This window comes from Alexandromys fortis, unplaced genomic scaffold, assembly GCF_014885135.2.
Source record: "Alexandromys fortis isolate MF-2015 unplaced genomic scaffold, M_Fortis_MF-2015_v1.1 scaffold_64, whole genome shotgun sequence".
Taxonomy (NCBI): domain Eukaryota; kingdom Metazoa; phylum Chordata; class Mammalia; order Rodentia; family Cricetidae; genus Alexandromys; species Alexandromys fortis.
Window position 1 is genome coordinate 6,163,996 of NW_026067976.1, and position 17,919 is coordinate 6,181,914.

Sequence of the window (17,919 nt, forward strand, 5' to 3'; positions counted from 1 at the left end):
GGAGGCGGAAATCTTTTTTTTTCAATAAAAAATTATATTAAAAAAAAAGAACACTGTTTTCAACGGGAGAAGCTCAAAGAAGTCTCGGGAACAGGGGATTATTTTTGTCCTCACCAATATATACTTAGCACCAAGAAATTACGTGATCAATTGACCTCTTTTGTGTGGTCTGGAAGTACCTAAGTTAGAGTGAATCGTTGGACTTACATTTCAAGGAGAAATCCCACTGGACACAGTATAATGCTTTTTTTTTTTTTCCATCCTGCTAAACCTTCTATTTGCTGGTGTCATGCTGAGAATTTTACCAGCCGTATTCAGAAGGACACTGTCTGCAGCTTTCTCGTGCCTGTGCCTGAGTTTGTTACAGTGTGCTATCACTGACTGCAGAATGAAATGTAAAGTCTTTTCTCTCTGGTTCCTTAAAGAGTTTGTATTAATTCTTCTTAAATGGTTGGGATTTATCAATAAAGCAATCGAGTCTGTGCTTTTCCTTTTAGGATCTTTTTCTAATTAAAAACTTAAACATCTTACTTGATTTTCTATCTCTTTTTAAGTTATTTTGGTAGTTTCTATCTTCCCAGAAAACTGTCTATTATAACTAACTTATCTAACTCATTAGCAAACAGATGTTCAGGGTATTATCTTATAATTATTTTTATTTATTTATATTTTCTCTATGGTTTAATAATTTGATCTCTCTTTTTTTGTTGTTTTTTGGTTTTTTGGTTTTTTGAGACAGGGTTTCTCTGTGGCTTTGGAGCCTGTCCTGGAACTAGCTCTGTAGACCAGGCTGGTCTCGAACTCACAGAGATCCGCCTGCCTCTGCCTCCCGAGTGCTGGGATTAAAGGCGTGCGCCACCACCGCCCGGCCTCTTTTTATTTTCTTAATGAATCTATCCAACTATTGTCATTTTAGCTATGTTTTCATATAACCAACTTTTGGTTGAGTTCCTTTTTTATTTTGTCTTGTTTGTTTGTTGTCTTTTGAGATAGCATTTCTCTGTGTCACCCTGGCTGTCCTGGAACTCACTGTATGGACCAGGCTGGCCTCGAACTCAAGATCTGCCTGCCTGCCTGCCTCAGCCTCCTGAATGCTGGGATTAAAGGTGTGGATTTCCTCTATTTTTAATCTCTTTCTTTTCTTTCCTTTTCTCTTTGTTTCTTTCTCTACTGATCTGAGCTTTGGTTCAGGTAGGATGTTAGGTTCCTGCTTTGAGAATATTTCTTCTTGAACACCCCTCTTTTGCATACTACCATCCTATGAAGTTTGGTATGTTTTCAAAGCATTTCCTAATTCCTTTGATTTCTTTTTAACCTACAAGCTACTTGAAGTGTGTGCACTAATAGTCTTATGTTTGCTAATTTTCCCTATATGTCTTCTAACACTGATTTCCAATTTAATTCTATTATATTCAGAGGCTTCATATAGTTTTTTCTTTTTTCTTTAGGCAGTAGTAAGGACTGAACCGGGCTTGTACATGTGAGATAAGCTTCCTATCACTGAGCTACATCCTTAGACGAGTCTCTATAATTTTAATTCTTTCAAGTTTACTGACTTTTCACATAGCCTAGGCTACAGTGTGTGCACACAAGTTTTATCTATACTTGAAGAGTGTGCTGTACCACTGATGGAAGTGGTTCCACAGATATCTATAAGGTCAAATTTGTTTATAGTACTGTTGAGTCTTTAAACTGCTGGTATTATTCCTACTTGGGCCACTCACTACCGAAAGTAATGTACTTGGGACTGCAAATACAATGCTGTTTCCACATTCAGTCAGGTCAGACTTTGTTCCACATATTTTGGAGCTATGTCACTCTGTGTGTGTGTGTGTGTGTGTGTGTGTGTGTGTGTGTGTGTGTGTGTGTGCGCGCGCGCGTGCGTGCGTATCATTGCCCATTTACCAATAGCAACATTTTTATTCCAAAGTCTACTCTGGTTGCTATCCCTCCAGTCCCATGTGATTGTTGTGTGCACTATATTTTAGCCTCCATTACACTGACACACATTTGACACTCAACAAGACTTGTGTGTGATAAAAACTGTTAGGTTATTTTACAAATGAGCAAACAGATCACAGGAATAATCACTACAGCTCACACAGCTGCTTTGACATGGGGATGGCATTAAAACTCTGTTTAACCTGTCTCCAAAATGTGTTCTTTCCTGCAAAAAAAAAAAAAATTAAATATCAAGTGGATCAAGATTTTAACCCCAGCACTGTGGAGGTAGTGGCAGGTAGATCTCTGAATTCAAAATAAATATGGTCATGAACAGAAAGTTCTCAACAGAAGAAACACAAATGGCCAACAAATATTTTTGAAGTATTTAATATCCTCAGCCTTCAGAGAAAGCATAATAAAACTACATTGAGGTACAGGAACTGTTACAACATTTCCTCTTTCCTGTCCTCTTTCCAAACCTTCTCATATGCCCCTCACTGGCCTCTTTCAAATTCATGGCCTATTTTTTTTAACTGTTGTTACATGATGTGTGCGTGTTCCCAAATATATAAATACATCTGCTCAGTCTGTATAGTGCTGCGTGTATGTCTTCAGGACTCACCACTAGCCTTATGAGTGTGCTCTTCCTTGGAGAAGACTCTTTCTCCTCCTCTCAGCACTCTGTAGTTCTTTCTATAGGGTTGAGGCCTCCTGAGCCTTCCCCATCCACATTAGCATGATGACTGGTTCAGCTTGTGTTTAGGCAGCCACACTAAGAAGTGTAGCTTCTGACGTTCCTCGGATACGCAGCCTCACTGAAAACGCCCTGGCCCTCGGGCTCTTACCATTCTTCCACCCCTCTTCTAAAATGACCCCTGAGCTTAGCAGCAGGAGCTGTGTTGTAGCTGTGACAGGTAGGGCTGAGCTCCACAACTCTGTTTTGACTGGTGTGCTTTCTCTAACAGTCTCCATCTGTTGCAAACATAAGTTTCCTTGATGAGAGGAGAGGACTACACTCACATCTGAAGATTTGGAGCTAGGTACCTCAGATGAGAGAGAACGTGAGATGTTTGTCTTTCTGTTTCTGCGTTAACCTCACTCAATATGATCTTTCTTAATCCCACCATTCACCAGCAATGCTTGAAGACCGATCTCAGCATAAACCCCAGGAGAGCTGGGAGGGGACACTGACGTAGTTTCATTTGGTAATCTTTAGCAGCCTGAGGAGTTTCCCTCAGCTTTAGAAACCTTGAATCCAAGAAATATTTTTTTTAAAATACTTAAAAAAAAAAAACTACTTGAAAGGGCTGGAGAGTTAAGAGTTAAGCAGTTAAGAGTACTGACTGCTCTTCCAGAAGACCCAGGTTCAATTTATGCCCCCAAATGGCAGCTCACAATCATCTGTAACTCCAGCCCCAGGGGATTAAACGCCCTCTTCTGGCATCCACGGGCACCAGGCACACAAGTAAGTGGTACACAGACATATATGCAGGCAAAACTTTCAAAATAGGTAGAGAAATAATTTTTTAACTTTCTTTTATTTTACTCTGTGTCTTTGGCATCATGCATCTTGATTCCATTCATATCCCCAATCTTCATATCCACCCTCTGCCCTTGCTGCCCCCCAAAAATAAAATGAAATTTAAGAGAAAAAAAAGAAAAAGAAAACCTCTTGTCATGGAAGTTGCAGTGTGATGCAGTAAGTCACGCAGTAAACCCTTTTGTCCTTACATCTTCACTTGCAAGTGTTCATTGGGAAGAATGATTGGTCTGGTTTGAGGCCTCTGGTTTCTGCTACACTATGGATGCTGGGGCCCTCACTGGAACTCCTCTCGGATATCCTATTGTTGTCCTGACTCATGGAGACTGGCCCCTTCACATGCTCCTGCAAATCATGGATGGGCCAACTCATAACCCTGGTTCTGGGCCTGGGTAGTTGCACAGTTGGTCAGCCCTGCCAGCTCCCTCCCGTACAAACACACACACACACACACACACACACACACACAAACACATGAGCTCTCCAGCACTGCCCTGACCAGTTCATCCCTTGTGGCAATGAGCAAGGGGCAGGGGCCAGTTCTGCTTTCACACCCTCAGGGTCAGCCCTCCCACATCTGCACCATCAGGGCCAGCTCCAGAGCTGCAGCTGGTGAGGGGCAGCTCTCCCGCCCACCACAGGCAGCGAGGGGTTGGTGGGGTATCTCTCCCCCCGCCCACACTACCACATGGCAAATGAGGGGCATGACCAGCCCTCCCGCGCTCCTTTAGGGGCCAGTTCAGCTGTACCAGTCAACAGGGTCAGCTCTGCTGTGCTGCCCAGGTGAGACACAGGGTCCACTTCCTGAGTGCTGCAGTTGGTAAAGGGAGGGTCAGCTCCCATGCCCTGCACAGGAGGCAGAGTCAAGGAATAAATAACTTTTTAAAAACTACTTTGAGCTTCCATCTCCCCCTGTCAGAATGACTATCATCAAGAAAACTGACGACATGGCTGACAAAGATATTACCACAAAGGAAACCTTGTACTGCTGGTTAGTATGTAAGCTGGTGCAGGCATCAGGAAAGTAGATATGAAGGTTTCTTGAAAAAACAAAGCCAGAAATATCAGATGCTGCTGCCATTCCTCTCCTATGCACACACCCAAAGGACTACAACCTCCCACAAAGAGATTTGCACATCCACGTCAGTACTGCACTACTCACAACAGCAAAAAAACAGGAGCAGCCTAGAGGTCTATCAGCACGTGGGTGGTTACTGAAAACTGTATACACCCAGCCGGAGAGAAAAATGAAATTGGAGGCTGGAGAGAGGGCTCAATGGTTAAGAGCACATACTTTTCTTCCAGAGGACCTGAGTTCAGGCTCTGGCCACACTCAGCTCCCAACTGCCTGTACTTTCAGTTGTACACGAATCTGTTACCTCTGGCCTCTACAAACACTACACTACACACACACACACACACACACACACACATACACACACACACACACACTTAAAAAATAGTAACTCTAGAAAAAGAAACACTATGAAATTTGCAGGAAATAGATGGATCTGAAAACTATTCTATTAAACAAGGTGACCCAGACTCAAAAGTACACAGTGCATGTTCTCTCTCATGCGGTATGGTTGTTGGAATGAAAATGACCCCATAGACTCATATATTTGAATAGTTAGTCTCTAGCACTTGTCAAAGGAAAATGCTCACCTCTTAGCCATAGGCAAGCACAGAATATACAGAGGGATCTAGGACAAGACATAATCCTGTTCCCCAAAGGACATACCCTTGTGACCTACTTTCCCTAACAGGGCCTCACTTCAAAAGTTTTCACCACTTCCCAATAATGCCATCAAATTATGAGTCTATCAACAGATTGGTCTGCTAATTAAGTCAGAGCTGTCATGATTCTATTACCGCTCAATGATTGGATACACCACCTGGGGACCAATACTTTAATATTTCAAACCTTTTAAGGGATACTTCATGCACAAGTCATTACAGGGCCTTCATATAAATCAAAATCAATCTGTCTGTCTCTGTCTCTCTCTTTTTTTCTCTATCTACCCACCTACCTATCTAACTATCTCCCCTACATATTATCACCATTTTTTCCCAAGGCTAAAACTAAGAATTATATTTTCATATTTTGCTTACTTTTAAATTTATTAATCAATCCAGCCCCATATAATAATTGCCTAAATATACATAGATATACACTTAATAGACACTCCTTAACAGTGTTAAATACTGAGGTCATTAAGAGAGACAGTGATATTTACATGAGCTAAAACAGTGCTCATGGTATTAACACTATTTTCCTTGGTGAAAAATAGCAAACAATAATTTTATTAAATTTTATAATAAAATATTCATTAATCCATTACTTTTGAACATGTTCAACGGAATCAGGAAAACGCTCTCTACAAAATTCAACAGGACATTTGAAGCAAAAATATCAAAGAACATTAATTTTACCACAAAGCATAACAATCAAAGAGCACTTCCAAAATTGTATGTAATGAGAGCAGTCATTATTATTATGCAATAAGTTAAGTCTCCAAAGCATAGAAGATGTTCACATGACTTTTCAATCATAAGTTCTTCAGGGAATAAAACATTCTTTCCAGCAAAACCTCATGAGAACTAGAATTCCCTTTTCAATATATGGTCTCTCCTAGAGCTCTAGCTAAATATTACTGAGTGGCAGGAAAACAAATCTCAAGAAATGATGGACTTAAGAAAATTTCATTGAAGAAAGCACCAGGCAAGTCACAATAATAGCGATCTGAAAATGAAAGCTCCCCTGTTTCAAAAGAAGAGAGTATCAAAATCAGCTTTCTCTGGCAGACCTGCCGCAGCTACTGCGCTTCCAGGATGCTTTTAATATGCACAACTGCTAAACAGCTTCTACTAGAAATGTAGTTTTATTCAGTAGCTGATTAAACCATTGTTCAATTATCATATTTTACAATTGAAAGCTAGATTTTTTTAATTTAAAAATGTAAGTTTTCCGGGTTTTTTGTTTGTGTGTTTATTTGCTTGTTTAGTATGCATATGTGAAGGGCAGGTATGATGCACACAAGAGTCCAGGAGAGGGCATAGGAGCCATTGGACCTGGTGTGACGGGAGGTCGAGAGCTACCCAACAGGGGTCCTAATCAAAATATTTTCTAGGAAAATTCTTTCAAGATTCATGTTGTATGGTCAGGTGAATATCAAACTAATTTTCTTGACTTTTTAAGTGTCCTGTTGAAACTCGATTCTATGACATTAAAAATCACCATAGGCCAATAATTAGTAACCGGAAGATGAATGGAATTTCACTGTCATTTAAACTCACATGACTATCTGTTAAATAAAGTTTTTAAAACTCCAAGAAAGGCTGGGCAAAGGGTTCACACCTTTGACCCCAGCACTTGAGAGGCAGGCCAATCTCTGTGACTTTGAGGCCAGACTGGTCTACATAGCGACTGCACACCAACCAGAACTACATAGTGAGGCCCTGGCTCAAGAAAGGGGGGGGGATCTACCCAGTTTGGACTTTTCCAAACTTACATTCTATATTTGTATTATATGTCTTGAACCAGAGGAGCAATCGCTTTGAGGGCAGTTTGCTAACACTTTGTATGTCCTGAACTAGGGCATACAGAGTCTCTTTTAGACCTAAGTCTTACTATGCTGTGCCAGATTACACAGTGTTATTTCTGTCTCAAGACTGCTTGAAGTCCTTGTGTCTTACTAATAGTATCAGGGCTTCACTGGAAAACCAACGAGGAAAGTGATTTTAATTTTTCTCTTCCAATGCAGCAGAGAAAATTAAGACCAGGCTTGAAAAACGGTCCTGAAGAGGACCTCAACTAGAAACACGCTGTTAGCATAAAGAGAGAACTAGCCATGCATGCTCTATGTTACCCTCTATGTCCTGTCAAATACCAAACACCTAGGCTTAAATAAATGTCAGAAAGATTACACACCACCATGAAAACAATTTTGTTCCCAAAATGAATAAAGGAAAAGGTAAAAGTTTCTTCATGAGTCAAATTCTCTTCATAAGGAAAAGTATTCATTCAAAGCAGAAACCAGAGTTTTAAGATATAAAACTACAAAATTTATGCTTTGTGGCTTTAACCTTTTAACTTGTTATTTTATTTCTATTTTCCTATTTTGGAGTGGTTTGCATGTGTGTACACATCTGTCCATATGGAGGCCTGAGGCTGACGTCAGGAATCACCTTTGGTTTCCCTTCCACCTTACTGAAAGCAAAGTCAGCAAAACCAGAGTTCATCAATACGGCCTGTGTTACTAAACACCTTGCCTTGGTTTGTTAAGAACAAAATCAATAAATGAGTATGTAAAATATTTAGTTAACTTTGCACTAAAAAGGTAAACTTTATATTCATATATTTTACCATAATAAGAAACAGAGAAAACAAAAACATATGTACCCACAAGCCATGAGTGATGGAGTGAAAATCCCGGGGCAGGCGTGGGATGGCTCCCTATTAGCCGTTGTTCAGGAGGAGCTTAGAGGATGCAGAACAGTACAGGCTGTTGCAGCTGCTCTTGATTGCCCACAGAACTAGCCGGGAATACCCTAATGCTGACGACACCACACACACTGGTTATAGCTCATAGAAAAACCAATATGGAACTAAACTAGAGCTCCTTCCCTGCTGGCTTTTATACATAGTTCCAGAATGTGCAGTGAAGGCTATAGGGGGGAATACTCATCAACCAGTTTTACCCAGCTGAGTAAACAATATCAGCCTATCAGGCAAGATGTGCCCACTGATACAGTAGTAGCTTGACTTATGGGTATGTTATAGTTTCATGTCTGTTGTGGTCATGAAATACTCTAGACCAAAAGTAATATAAGAGAGGAAAGGGTTTTTTCAGATTACTGGTTACTCTGTATCACTGAGTGAAGTTGGAGCAGGAACTTAAGTGGAAACTGGGGAGGGATGCTGTTTGCTAGCAAGCTTACTCACCCCTAGGTAGCTTTCTTATACAGCCAAGAACACCTTCCCGGGAAACAGTGTCACCCACAGTGGACTGGGTCTTCCTACATCAATCAACAACCAACCAAGACAATCATGACAAATAGGTCCCAGGTCAGTCTAATCAGAGCAATCCTGCTGATAGATTCCTTCTCTGGTGCATCTAGGTTGTATCAAGTTGATAGTTACGACTAACTGGGATAAGAGGTAACCAGCTGTCCTCCGATTGGATCTGAGGTCCAATCCAGAGGAAAGAATTCATGCCTTCTTCCATAAACTTAGTCAAAAATTAATGTCTGGGAAAGCCATAGGTCCTGACTGAAACTTACTACTATTGTTTTATTAAATTGATAAGGTGTCAAGCAATCTTTTAAATACCTGTTTTGTTCTTGGCTGTGACTGGGAAATTTCTTATTGCAGTGGATGGCTGTAAACACAAAATCTGGTCAAAATGCTAAGAACAAGGGACTGTTGAGTGTCCGACCCTAAACAGAATGCTCACCTCACCCCTCTGTAGCTCAGAGAACATTATAGAAGAGGGAGCAGAAAGAAATGACAGCCGGATGGTGGGCAGAAGAGCCATGAGATGCTATCGTGTAGGCATGATGACTCGGCCGTCGCAATCATGAACTCAGAGCGAGTGCATTTATCTGAACATAGACTCCTAGGCCTGTCGACAGTCAGTCACACAGATGAAGGAGCCCTATTCCTCCCCGGGGAGCTATTGGCTACTTAGAAATGCTGGAAGAGAGAGAAAGTAACTGTCTTTTAAGTTGTGTAGCCACTGCTGAGTTCACTCTTCAAAGAATAGTTTCACACTCATGTGGAAAGCCCTGGTTAAATTGAGTGGGTCACAAACTTAACAAAAGACATAGAAAGGACTTCGGAAAGGACCTTTAGGGAGAATGGGGTCTATGGCAATGGGAGGAGAATATGGAAGGGTGGGAGAGAGAGAGAGAGACAGAGAGAGAGAGAGAGAGAGAGAGAGAGAGAGAGAGAGAGAGAGAGAGAGAGAGAGAGAGAGAGAGAGAGAGAGAGAGAGAGAGAGAGAGAGAGAAACTGTGAAAATAAATTTTATTAAGAAAAACAAATAAGAGCTGTAGAGATGGCTCAGAAGTTAAGTGCACTGGCTGCTCTTCAAAGTCCTGAGTTCAATTCCCAGCAACCACATGGTGGCTCCCAACCATCTATAATGAGATCTGGTGCCCTCTTCTGGCATGAAGGCATACATGCAAGCAGAACACTGTATACATAATAAATAAATCTTTAAAAAGTAAAAAGAAAAACAAATAATATAAAGAAAATTAATTCAATCCATTAGTTTTCTGCTTCCTGTCTTTTCCCTTATTATCAAAGTATCAAGATACTAAAGGCAATGACAGATGAATAAGAAAATCAAAAGAACATGACAATAAAATTTAGGAAAAGCAATAAATTAATAACTTTATAGAAAGAAAAATATACTTACTAGCAATACTATTTTCATTCAATAATTTTCACTAATTGCTATTTAAATTTCCTAATACAGTCAGGTAAGGAAATAACAGTAACTTCAAACAGGGGCAGCAGGTAAAAGTACCTGCTGCTCCGGTCTGACTGAGTTTGATTGCCCCGGAACCACAAAGGAAGGAGAGAACCAACTTCCAAAGGCTGTCCTCTGACCTCCACACACACCCACATACACATGATACACACACATCATTAATAATAAATAAAAGGACACTTTTAAAAAACAGAAAACACAAAAGGCCTCAGGCTGGGATATAAACTCAGTGGTATGGCTCTTGCCTACCATGCAGGAGGCTCAGGTTTCAAGCCTCAGGAGTACACAAACAAACAACAACAATTAAAGTTGAAAGACAAATGGCAATAGAAAAGAAAAAAGCAGAGAGATGAAAAAATAAGACATGTGTAGAAAAGACAACATGATATATGTGTGTATGAAAATGCCAAAACAAAATTATGCCAGTGGATCTCAATTGTCACCTTGATAAGAAGAACCTCTGGGCATGACTACAAGGGATCAGATTCAGTCAAAGAACCCACTATGGTGTGCCGTTCCCTGGGCTGTGTAAACAGAGCTCGCCCAGGCAGTCACCACTCTGCTTCTTGACTACAGATGGATATGACTAATTCCCTCATGCCCCTCTGCCATGATTCCTTCATCATCAAGGACTTCATCTTTCCACACAGCAAAGTAAACCTCTTCTCCCTTAAGTCACATTTGTTAAAGTATTTAATTATAGAGTGAAAAAAACATAACTTAGAAACCCTGTCACTGTGTGCTGACTTAAAATAACAATAAAAATAAGGTACAAAGGATTTCAGAGATAAACGAAATGGAAAATGTCATTACTTTGACACATAAGCTTTACACCACTTTGGTTACAACCCAATAATTTTTAAACATCTCTCATTAGTTCTGCAACTGCTTTTTGTGACCTATCAAGCTTTAAAGAAACAATTAGTCATGGCTGGGCAGTGGTGGCACACACCTTTAATCCCAGCACTTGGGAGGCAGAGGCAGGAGGATCTCTGTGAGTTTGAGGCCAGACTGGCTCCAGAGAAACCTTGTCTCAAAAAAAAAAAAAAAGAAAGAAAGAAAGAAAGAAAAAGAGAGAGAGAGAGGAAGAAAGAGCAAAACAATTAGTCTACAATTTTCAACACCACCAAAACAATCAGTTTAATAGAAAGAATACCTATCAAAAAGTTTCGGGTAAGCTGAAACTTGCCTTATTTTAAGACTACCCATCAACATGCAAAAGTCAAAAACTAAAATTAAAACTCTTGCAACCGAGTACATTTTCTGATCACAAAACACCCATAAACTCTGTAGTGAATTAAGTTAGTCTTGCTTTTTTAAAAATCTACTTTTTTAAGCTCTAGGCTAGGACTAGGAAAAATTGTGCAACTTTTGGAGTGATAACGTCTGAACTCTGCACTCTTACACTCTAACCCACTTTCCAAACTAGTGAGAAGAATGTTTAGTAAGCTCAGCCACCCTAGGGTATTTTTCTTCACCAATTCATCCCTTTGAACTAAGAGTTAAGAACCAGGACACGCACAAAACAGCTCAGTGGTAGAGTGCTTGCCTAGAATGCAGAAGTTTAAATATAAACTGTGGGGGAAACAGAACAGACTGTGGCATATGTGTTACACATATCAGTGAATACACACTAAATAGGAAGGTCTTACCTTTACTAAACCTACATTCAGATGACAAATGATCCACACACAGCAAACAGGATTGGCCCCTGAATCTGAGATACTGACCATCTCATGATGAATAGGGACTATATATAATGTAGGAACATTTGAAAATACTGAAGAGGACCCAAAAAAACTGGGTCAGATGTTGAGAGCACTGCCTGCTCTTCTGGAGGTCCTAAGTTCAATTCCCAGCACCCATGTGATAGCTCACAACTGTCTGTAGTTCAGTTCCAGGGACACTGTGTGCATGTGGCACACAAACATATGTTCAAGTCAAAATTCATGCACACAAAATACATTTTTTAAATCTCAAAAATAATTTTTAAATACTAAAGAGTTTTAATTTAATTCCATAACTACCTTTCTTCTTGGGAGCACTGAGTTGGTCACTGGTTCTTAATATAACCCTTTCATTACCTTTTTGGGAAAGAAAAATAACTTTCATTCTCCTCAGTGCGAATCTCCAAGAGTCATTTGACATAACTGAAAGGGAAGTAGCCAGTCTCTAAGGAAGTTTGCACGATGCAACAAGGCTGGAGGACGTGCGGTGTGACTACAAACTATGCCTTCTTCCCTGCTGTGGTTCCCACCACTTTACAGGATGGGCAGGCATTTGTAAATGGACAACAAAGAGCATTTCAGTCATCAAGAGTATAAAAATATAATTGTAATATGTTAAAAAGCCAGAATTCTGACAGATGAAAGGCAGCCAGACAGCTAACATGAACCCAGAATGAAGAGCCCCCAGATTACATGACAAAAAGCTGGGTGTGTTCTGATGCAACAGGGAGATGCTGGTACCTTTCAAACAAAAGATGATCCACAAAAAAATATCAATATTTTAGGGGAAAAAATACGTGATAGCTAGCTTACAATAGTTAATTTGATTAGATATTTATGAAATGTAATGTTTATGTACAAAATGATCAGAAAATGAAGTCACTAAAATTATTAGATCTATTGCTTATAAATCCTGATTATCTTCCACCTAAGTAAAATCATAAAATCATTTTTAAACATTCTATGATTGAGAACTATTAATTCAATTGGTTTTTCCCAACTGTTCCAAGTTTGAGAATTATGTATATATTTGATACAACTGGAACTTCCAGCTTGAAACTTTGAACGATGTCACTAAAATTACTTTCACACTATTATCTCATGATATATGGTGGGGGATAAACTTGCTACACATCAAATATGGCCCAATAAAGCCATTGCCATAGGGTTTCTATCTTTAACCTTACCATCACAAGTTCCTCCTGTAATTCACTGCAACTTTTTTCATTATATTGGAGTCTCTTTGAAAGATCCATAATTACTTTCTTCTGTTCTTCGATCTCTTCATTTAGTTTCTTGTTTTTGGAGAAATACTCTCTTTCTAATCTGAAAAGTTAAAAATGTCAGAGCAGGTTTTTCAAATGTACTTCTCTTTCATACAAGTAGGCAATGTTCTATATATCATGTCTACATGCCAAAAGGCTTTTTAATGCCCATTTTCCTTTTTTCAAATGAAAAGGTTTATGCATTCTTAAATGAAAGACTTTAATGGAATAACAGTTCTTTGACAGTAGGTATCTGAACTGTGTCCAAGGTAATACAAAAAAGAGACTGGAATAGTATTGTTGGGATATCACCATCATTTTTGATAAACAAAATCTACCCATCTCAATTAAGTCAGTTCAGAAACTGCCTGAAAACTGATAAAAGTTCATGGGGTAGGGTTGTGAGTAAGTATGAATGTTGTAAGCTCTTGAGTGTGCAAGTGAGCACACCTGTGCACACAGACACACACAAAGAGGCAACAGCAGGGTGTCTATCAAGTGTTCTCCTCTAGACCATCTCTTACTGACCCAAAGCTCGTTATCACTGACTTCTGACATGAGTGATGAGGATTCAAACTCAGTCTCTCATGACTACAGAGCATGTGATCTTACTGACTGAGCCATCTCCTGAGCCCCCAAGAAAATTATCTTAAAATGAGTGATAAGGTTATTAACATACATCAGAAATGAAACAAATGTTTGTATCCCTTCGAGTAGAATTGCTTTGGCGTAAGGAAAACTCAAAAACAAAAAAAAAATCAAAATGTTCATTTACTTTGAGGATATGTTTACTGCTCTAGTTGGAGACATGAACCTGAGAGAGGGGGACTAAAAATGAGGTGGACAAAAGTCTCACGTAATAGCCAGATTTATTCAGAGCATCAGACAATTTATACTCTGGGAGTTAAGAAGAATCACCTGAATGAAGTATGTAATGACAAGGACAAGCTGTACATGACAAAAACATGTTTTTCCATTGAGGCACATGAATAACCACAGCTGAAGCAAGCTCACTCCTATCCCCCAAACTGGGGGAGCACAATAACACATTCTAAACACGATTCTGTGTTTTGAAGGAACTGAGGTCACAAAACTCTGTCTTCTTTCCTTGAGTTTTCTCACAAACATTCTGAATTTTCACATGACTCCATTCTTGGACTGTGTTCTGACAAGGATATAAATTTCTTTACAATACAATGTGTGTTATTATTTAAATGTAATTCAGGCTGGCATTAAACTGTGTTTACACTGGTTTGGTTTTGTGTTCTAAGAGGTTCGTCATGTAGCTCACACTGGCCTGGAACTCTTTTTTGTAAATGTACTATGCTGGCTTAAACTCTGCCAGACTCCTCTACAGCCTCCCAAGTGCTGAGATTCCATGAGGGCTAGCACATAGAGCTGTGTATGTTCTCATGTGGACATCACTGAAAGGCAGCTCATGAGTATTGTACTTTAGAAATTCACAGGCATATGAATAACATCAATTCAATTAGCATCACCATTTTAGCCTGAGAGCTTCCTAGCAGCTGCAGTCGACCCACTTCTGCTGTGTGAAGCTGGGTCACAGTGAGATTCTGACACAGTCAGCAGTGCACTCGGGCTAAAGGAAGAGCAAGAGGCTAAGTTTCCAATGACACTTGTCCAATGACTCTGACATTTTCCCCTCTCGGGGCACGATGCAAAGAAGACTTGCATATTGTCTTTTTAACCAAAGATATTCCAAGGTAAATTAACTAACACTACTAAATGTATATAGAAAAATTAGATGCTACATTAAAGCAGGTAAATCTCTTAGAAAGTAGAATAAACAATGAAAATGGAGCAAAGTAAAGAAGAGGTATGTAAATCCAGAGAGTCAGTCCAAGAGTCCTGACATACACATGGTCAAAGTTCCAGGCTGAAACAACTCACAAGATGCCTGGCATCTTGAGAGTTCTGAACACTGGATCAAGAGAGGAGTGTCCATAGAGTACAAAAGTCATTCATATTATTATTTCATCATGCATTACAAAGTGAGTCTCTATAAACCAAGTAAAAGATCATTTGCCTCTGATCTCAGATGCAGACACTGAGTTTCCAGAGGAAACCATAGACCACAAACAAAAGATCACGAATCAGATGATGTCACACTTGCCTAACACTTGAACTGAATAGTCAGCTGACTTACAAAAAGGCGTGAAGACCAAAAGCAATTTTCAGGATGTGCCTGTAAACTCTCCCTGATATATAAGCTTTCCAAGAAGCTAATTTACAAGGCAGCAAATCAAATGACAACAGCACGAGATTAGAAATCAAGGGGCTCACAATGGAAGAAATCAGAGGAACTCCAAGGAGGATGTTAAAGACAGGTCCTGAGTACATCAGGAAATCTGAAAAGTCAGATAGAGACAGAAAGGCCCCAGAGGGATACTTTAGAAAAGACACAAGAGGACAGAATTTCAGACTACTAGACTTGAAGAGGCTGGAGAGACGGCTCAGTATGAAGAGTGCTTGTTGCTCTTTAGTCTGGCCCTAGAGCTCCTGACATCAGCGGCTCATAACCATCTGTAACTCTCTGACACCTCTTCTGGCCTCCACAGGCATCCACATACACATGATATCCACTCACACAGACACACACAAATAAAAACTATAAAAATTAAGTTAAATTAAAAATAGCCACACAGCTGGGCATGGTGACTCACACCTTTAATCCCAGACTTGGGAGGCAGAGGCAGGTGGATCTCTGTGAGTTTATGGCCAGCCTTGTCTACAAAGCAAGTTCCAGAACAGCTAGGACTCTATTACACAAAGAAACCCTATCTCAAAATAAAACAAAACAAAATCCAGGAAAACCTGGTCTACATAGTGAGTTGCAGACCAATGAAAGCTACATAGAGAGACCGGCCTTGCCTCCAATAATAAATTAAAATAAAAACTAAAAAAGAATACTTCAATGATTGGTTAATCAGACGGACTCACTGTATGCGTTAGAGTTGTTTAATCATCCAGGCAGTGGTAGCACACACCTTTAAGCACAGCACTCAGAAAGCAGAGGCAAGCAGATCTCTGAGTTTAAGGCCTGTCTGGTCTACCAGTAAGTTCAGAACACCCCAGACTACAGAGAAAAACCCTGTTTTGAAAGGAAAATAAAAAAGAGTTATTTAATCACAAGCTAAACCCATTCATGGGGTAATAAGAAACTGCCTTATTTGCTGATTAAACTGATCTCGCTACTGCTGCTTTATAAACCAAGTACTATTGTAGGCATCTGGAGAGAACACGAGCAAAGCACATGGTAAAATGAAAAACAAAACATCTAATAAGACTGCCATAAAGAAACATTAAGACAAGATACCAAGAAAATGGTGTAGGAAAAAGGATGCTGCACTCAGATTATCCCTCTGGGGGAACAGAAGCAGGAAGGAACAGGTAAATATTGTGTGACAGAAGCATGCAGTAGAGCTCAATCAGCAGAGGTTACTTTATAATATTTAAAGGTAGGAACAAAAGCATGGCAAAACATGCATGCAATTTTAAAATCCAAAGTTGGGGACTGGAAAGATGAATCTGGAATTAAGAGTACTTCCAAAAAAACGAGTTCCATTCCCAGTGCCCACTCTGAGTGACTCCAAACTGTCTAAGAGCAGCAGCTCCTGAGGATCCAGCATCAACTTCTGGTCTCCATCCACATGCGCACACTCGTTCTCCGCCCCCATACACATACACACTTAAAAATATAATCTTTTTACAATAAAAGACTTTTTAAACTAAAGATAAACATAACATCAAAGCAACAGCAGTAAAAATTAAGCAGCTGCCATACATGAAGGAAACTGAGAGCCAAAGGCAAAGGCATCACGCTGCTGTGTCTCATCATCTTGGCAATGCTGTTTACTCTTTAAACTATGGACAAGTGTTAACTCAACACATACAACATTAAATTTATGTATAATTTCTGCCATTTTTTAAAATTCAAAACCTAGGGTTGGTGCTGGACGGATGACTCTGCAGTTAAGAGCACTTGTTGCTCTTGTAGAGGACCTGAGTTCTGTTCCCAGCACCCACACAGTAGGTGTCAACTACCCACATAAAACTCTAGTTCCTGAGAACCTGACATCTCTTCTAGCCTCCTCAGGCACTAAGTGCACATGGTGCAGACACACACACACACACACACACACACACACACATAAAATAAAAACAATATATATTTTAAAAATGTAAAACTCTAAGATCATTAAAATGAGGTGTGATGCCCTTCTGTTAGCAATGTGATATAAAGCTAGCTTCTCTACTTCTTTTTTTTGTGCTTATGAGATTTATTGTTTTTTATTGAGTTATCATTTCCCCCACTCCACTTCCTTCCTCCTCTCCATCTCCAGTTAGAAGATAGCTTCTCTACTTCTAACAGCCACAGCCAGCAAGAACATGTAAGGAAAGAAAGGCGCAGGTTAGGGAGCTCCTGGGTGTGGATCCCGGGAGAGTCAGGACTTAGAAAGCAGACAGCTGGGGAAGAACAGACGAGAAGGAAGCCTATAGCCAGGATGCTTCCTTAATGGAGTCTGATTATTTTAACTTCCACTAACAGTTTGTCAATAAATATGTTCCTTAAAACAAGTAGCATTTCTTCAGGCTGTATTTTAGCAAGAACATAAATAACGGTGCCACTAAACCATAACACTGTTTTTATTCAGAAACACATTTAGAAAAATAAAGAAGCTCCTAATTATTGAGGAACACAAGAAATAAAATTTATCTGCAGTCGATTCAATATCCTATCTTTAAAGTCATTTTAAATTATATTTCAATGTAGACTGGATTTGAGGCTTATCACAATCTTTTCCCTACTACTGCCCAATAATCAATTACAGAACTAATTAAGATCAAACTACATTAGAGAGCTCTATAATCCAAAATCATTAAAAAGCTTTTCCTGTAAGTTTTAGATTTAAAGAAACTTTACA

At 39.6% G+C, this 17,919-nt stretch overlaps 1 protein-coding gene across 3 annotated transcripts in view; it reads right to left on the reverse strand.

The window, feature by feature from the left end:
- Ccdc171 (coiled-coil domain containing 171) overlaps positions 1-17,919 on the reverse strand; it is a 329,914-nt gene that overhangs the window by 235,184 nt on the left and 76,811 nt on the right. For all 3 annotated transcript variants that reach the window (XR_007594478.1, XR_007594479.1, XM_050157438.1), the window contains one exon: positions 12,896-13,034. Coding sequence is in view for 1 of the 3 variants with exons in the window: in XM_050157438.1 (XP_050013395.1) it covers positions 12,896-13,034 (139 nt within the window). In the remaining 2 variants the exon portion in view is untranslated. The remainder of the gene's footprint in view (positions 1-12,895; positions 13,035-17,919) is intronic.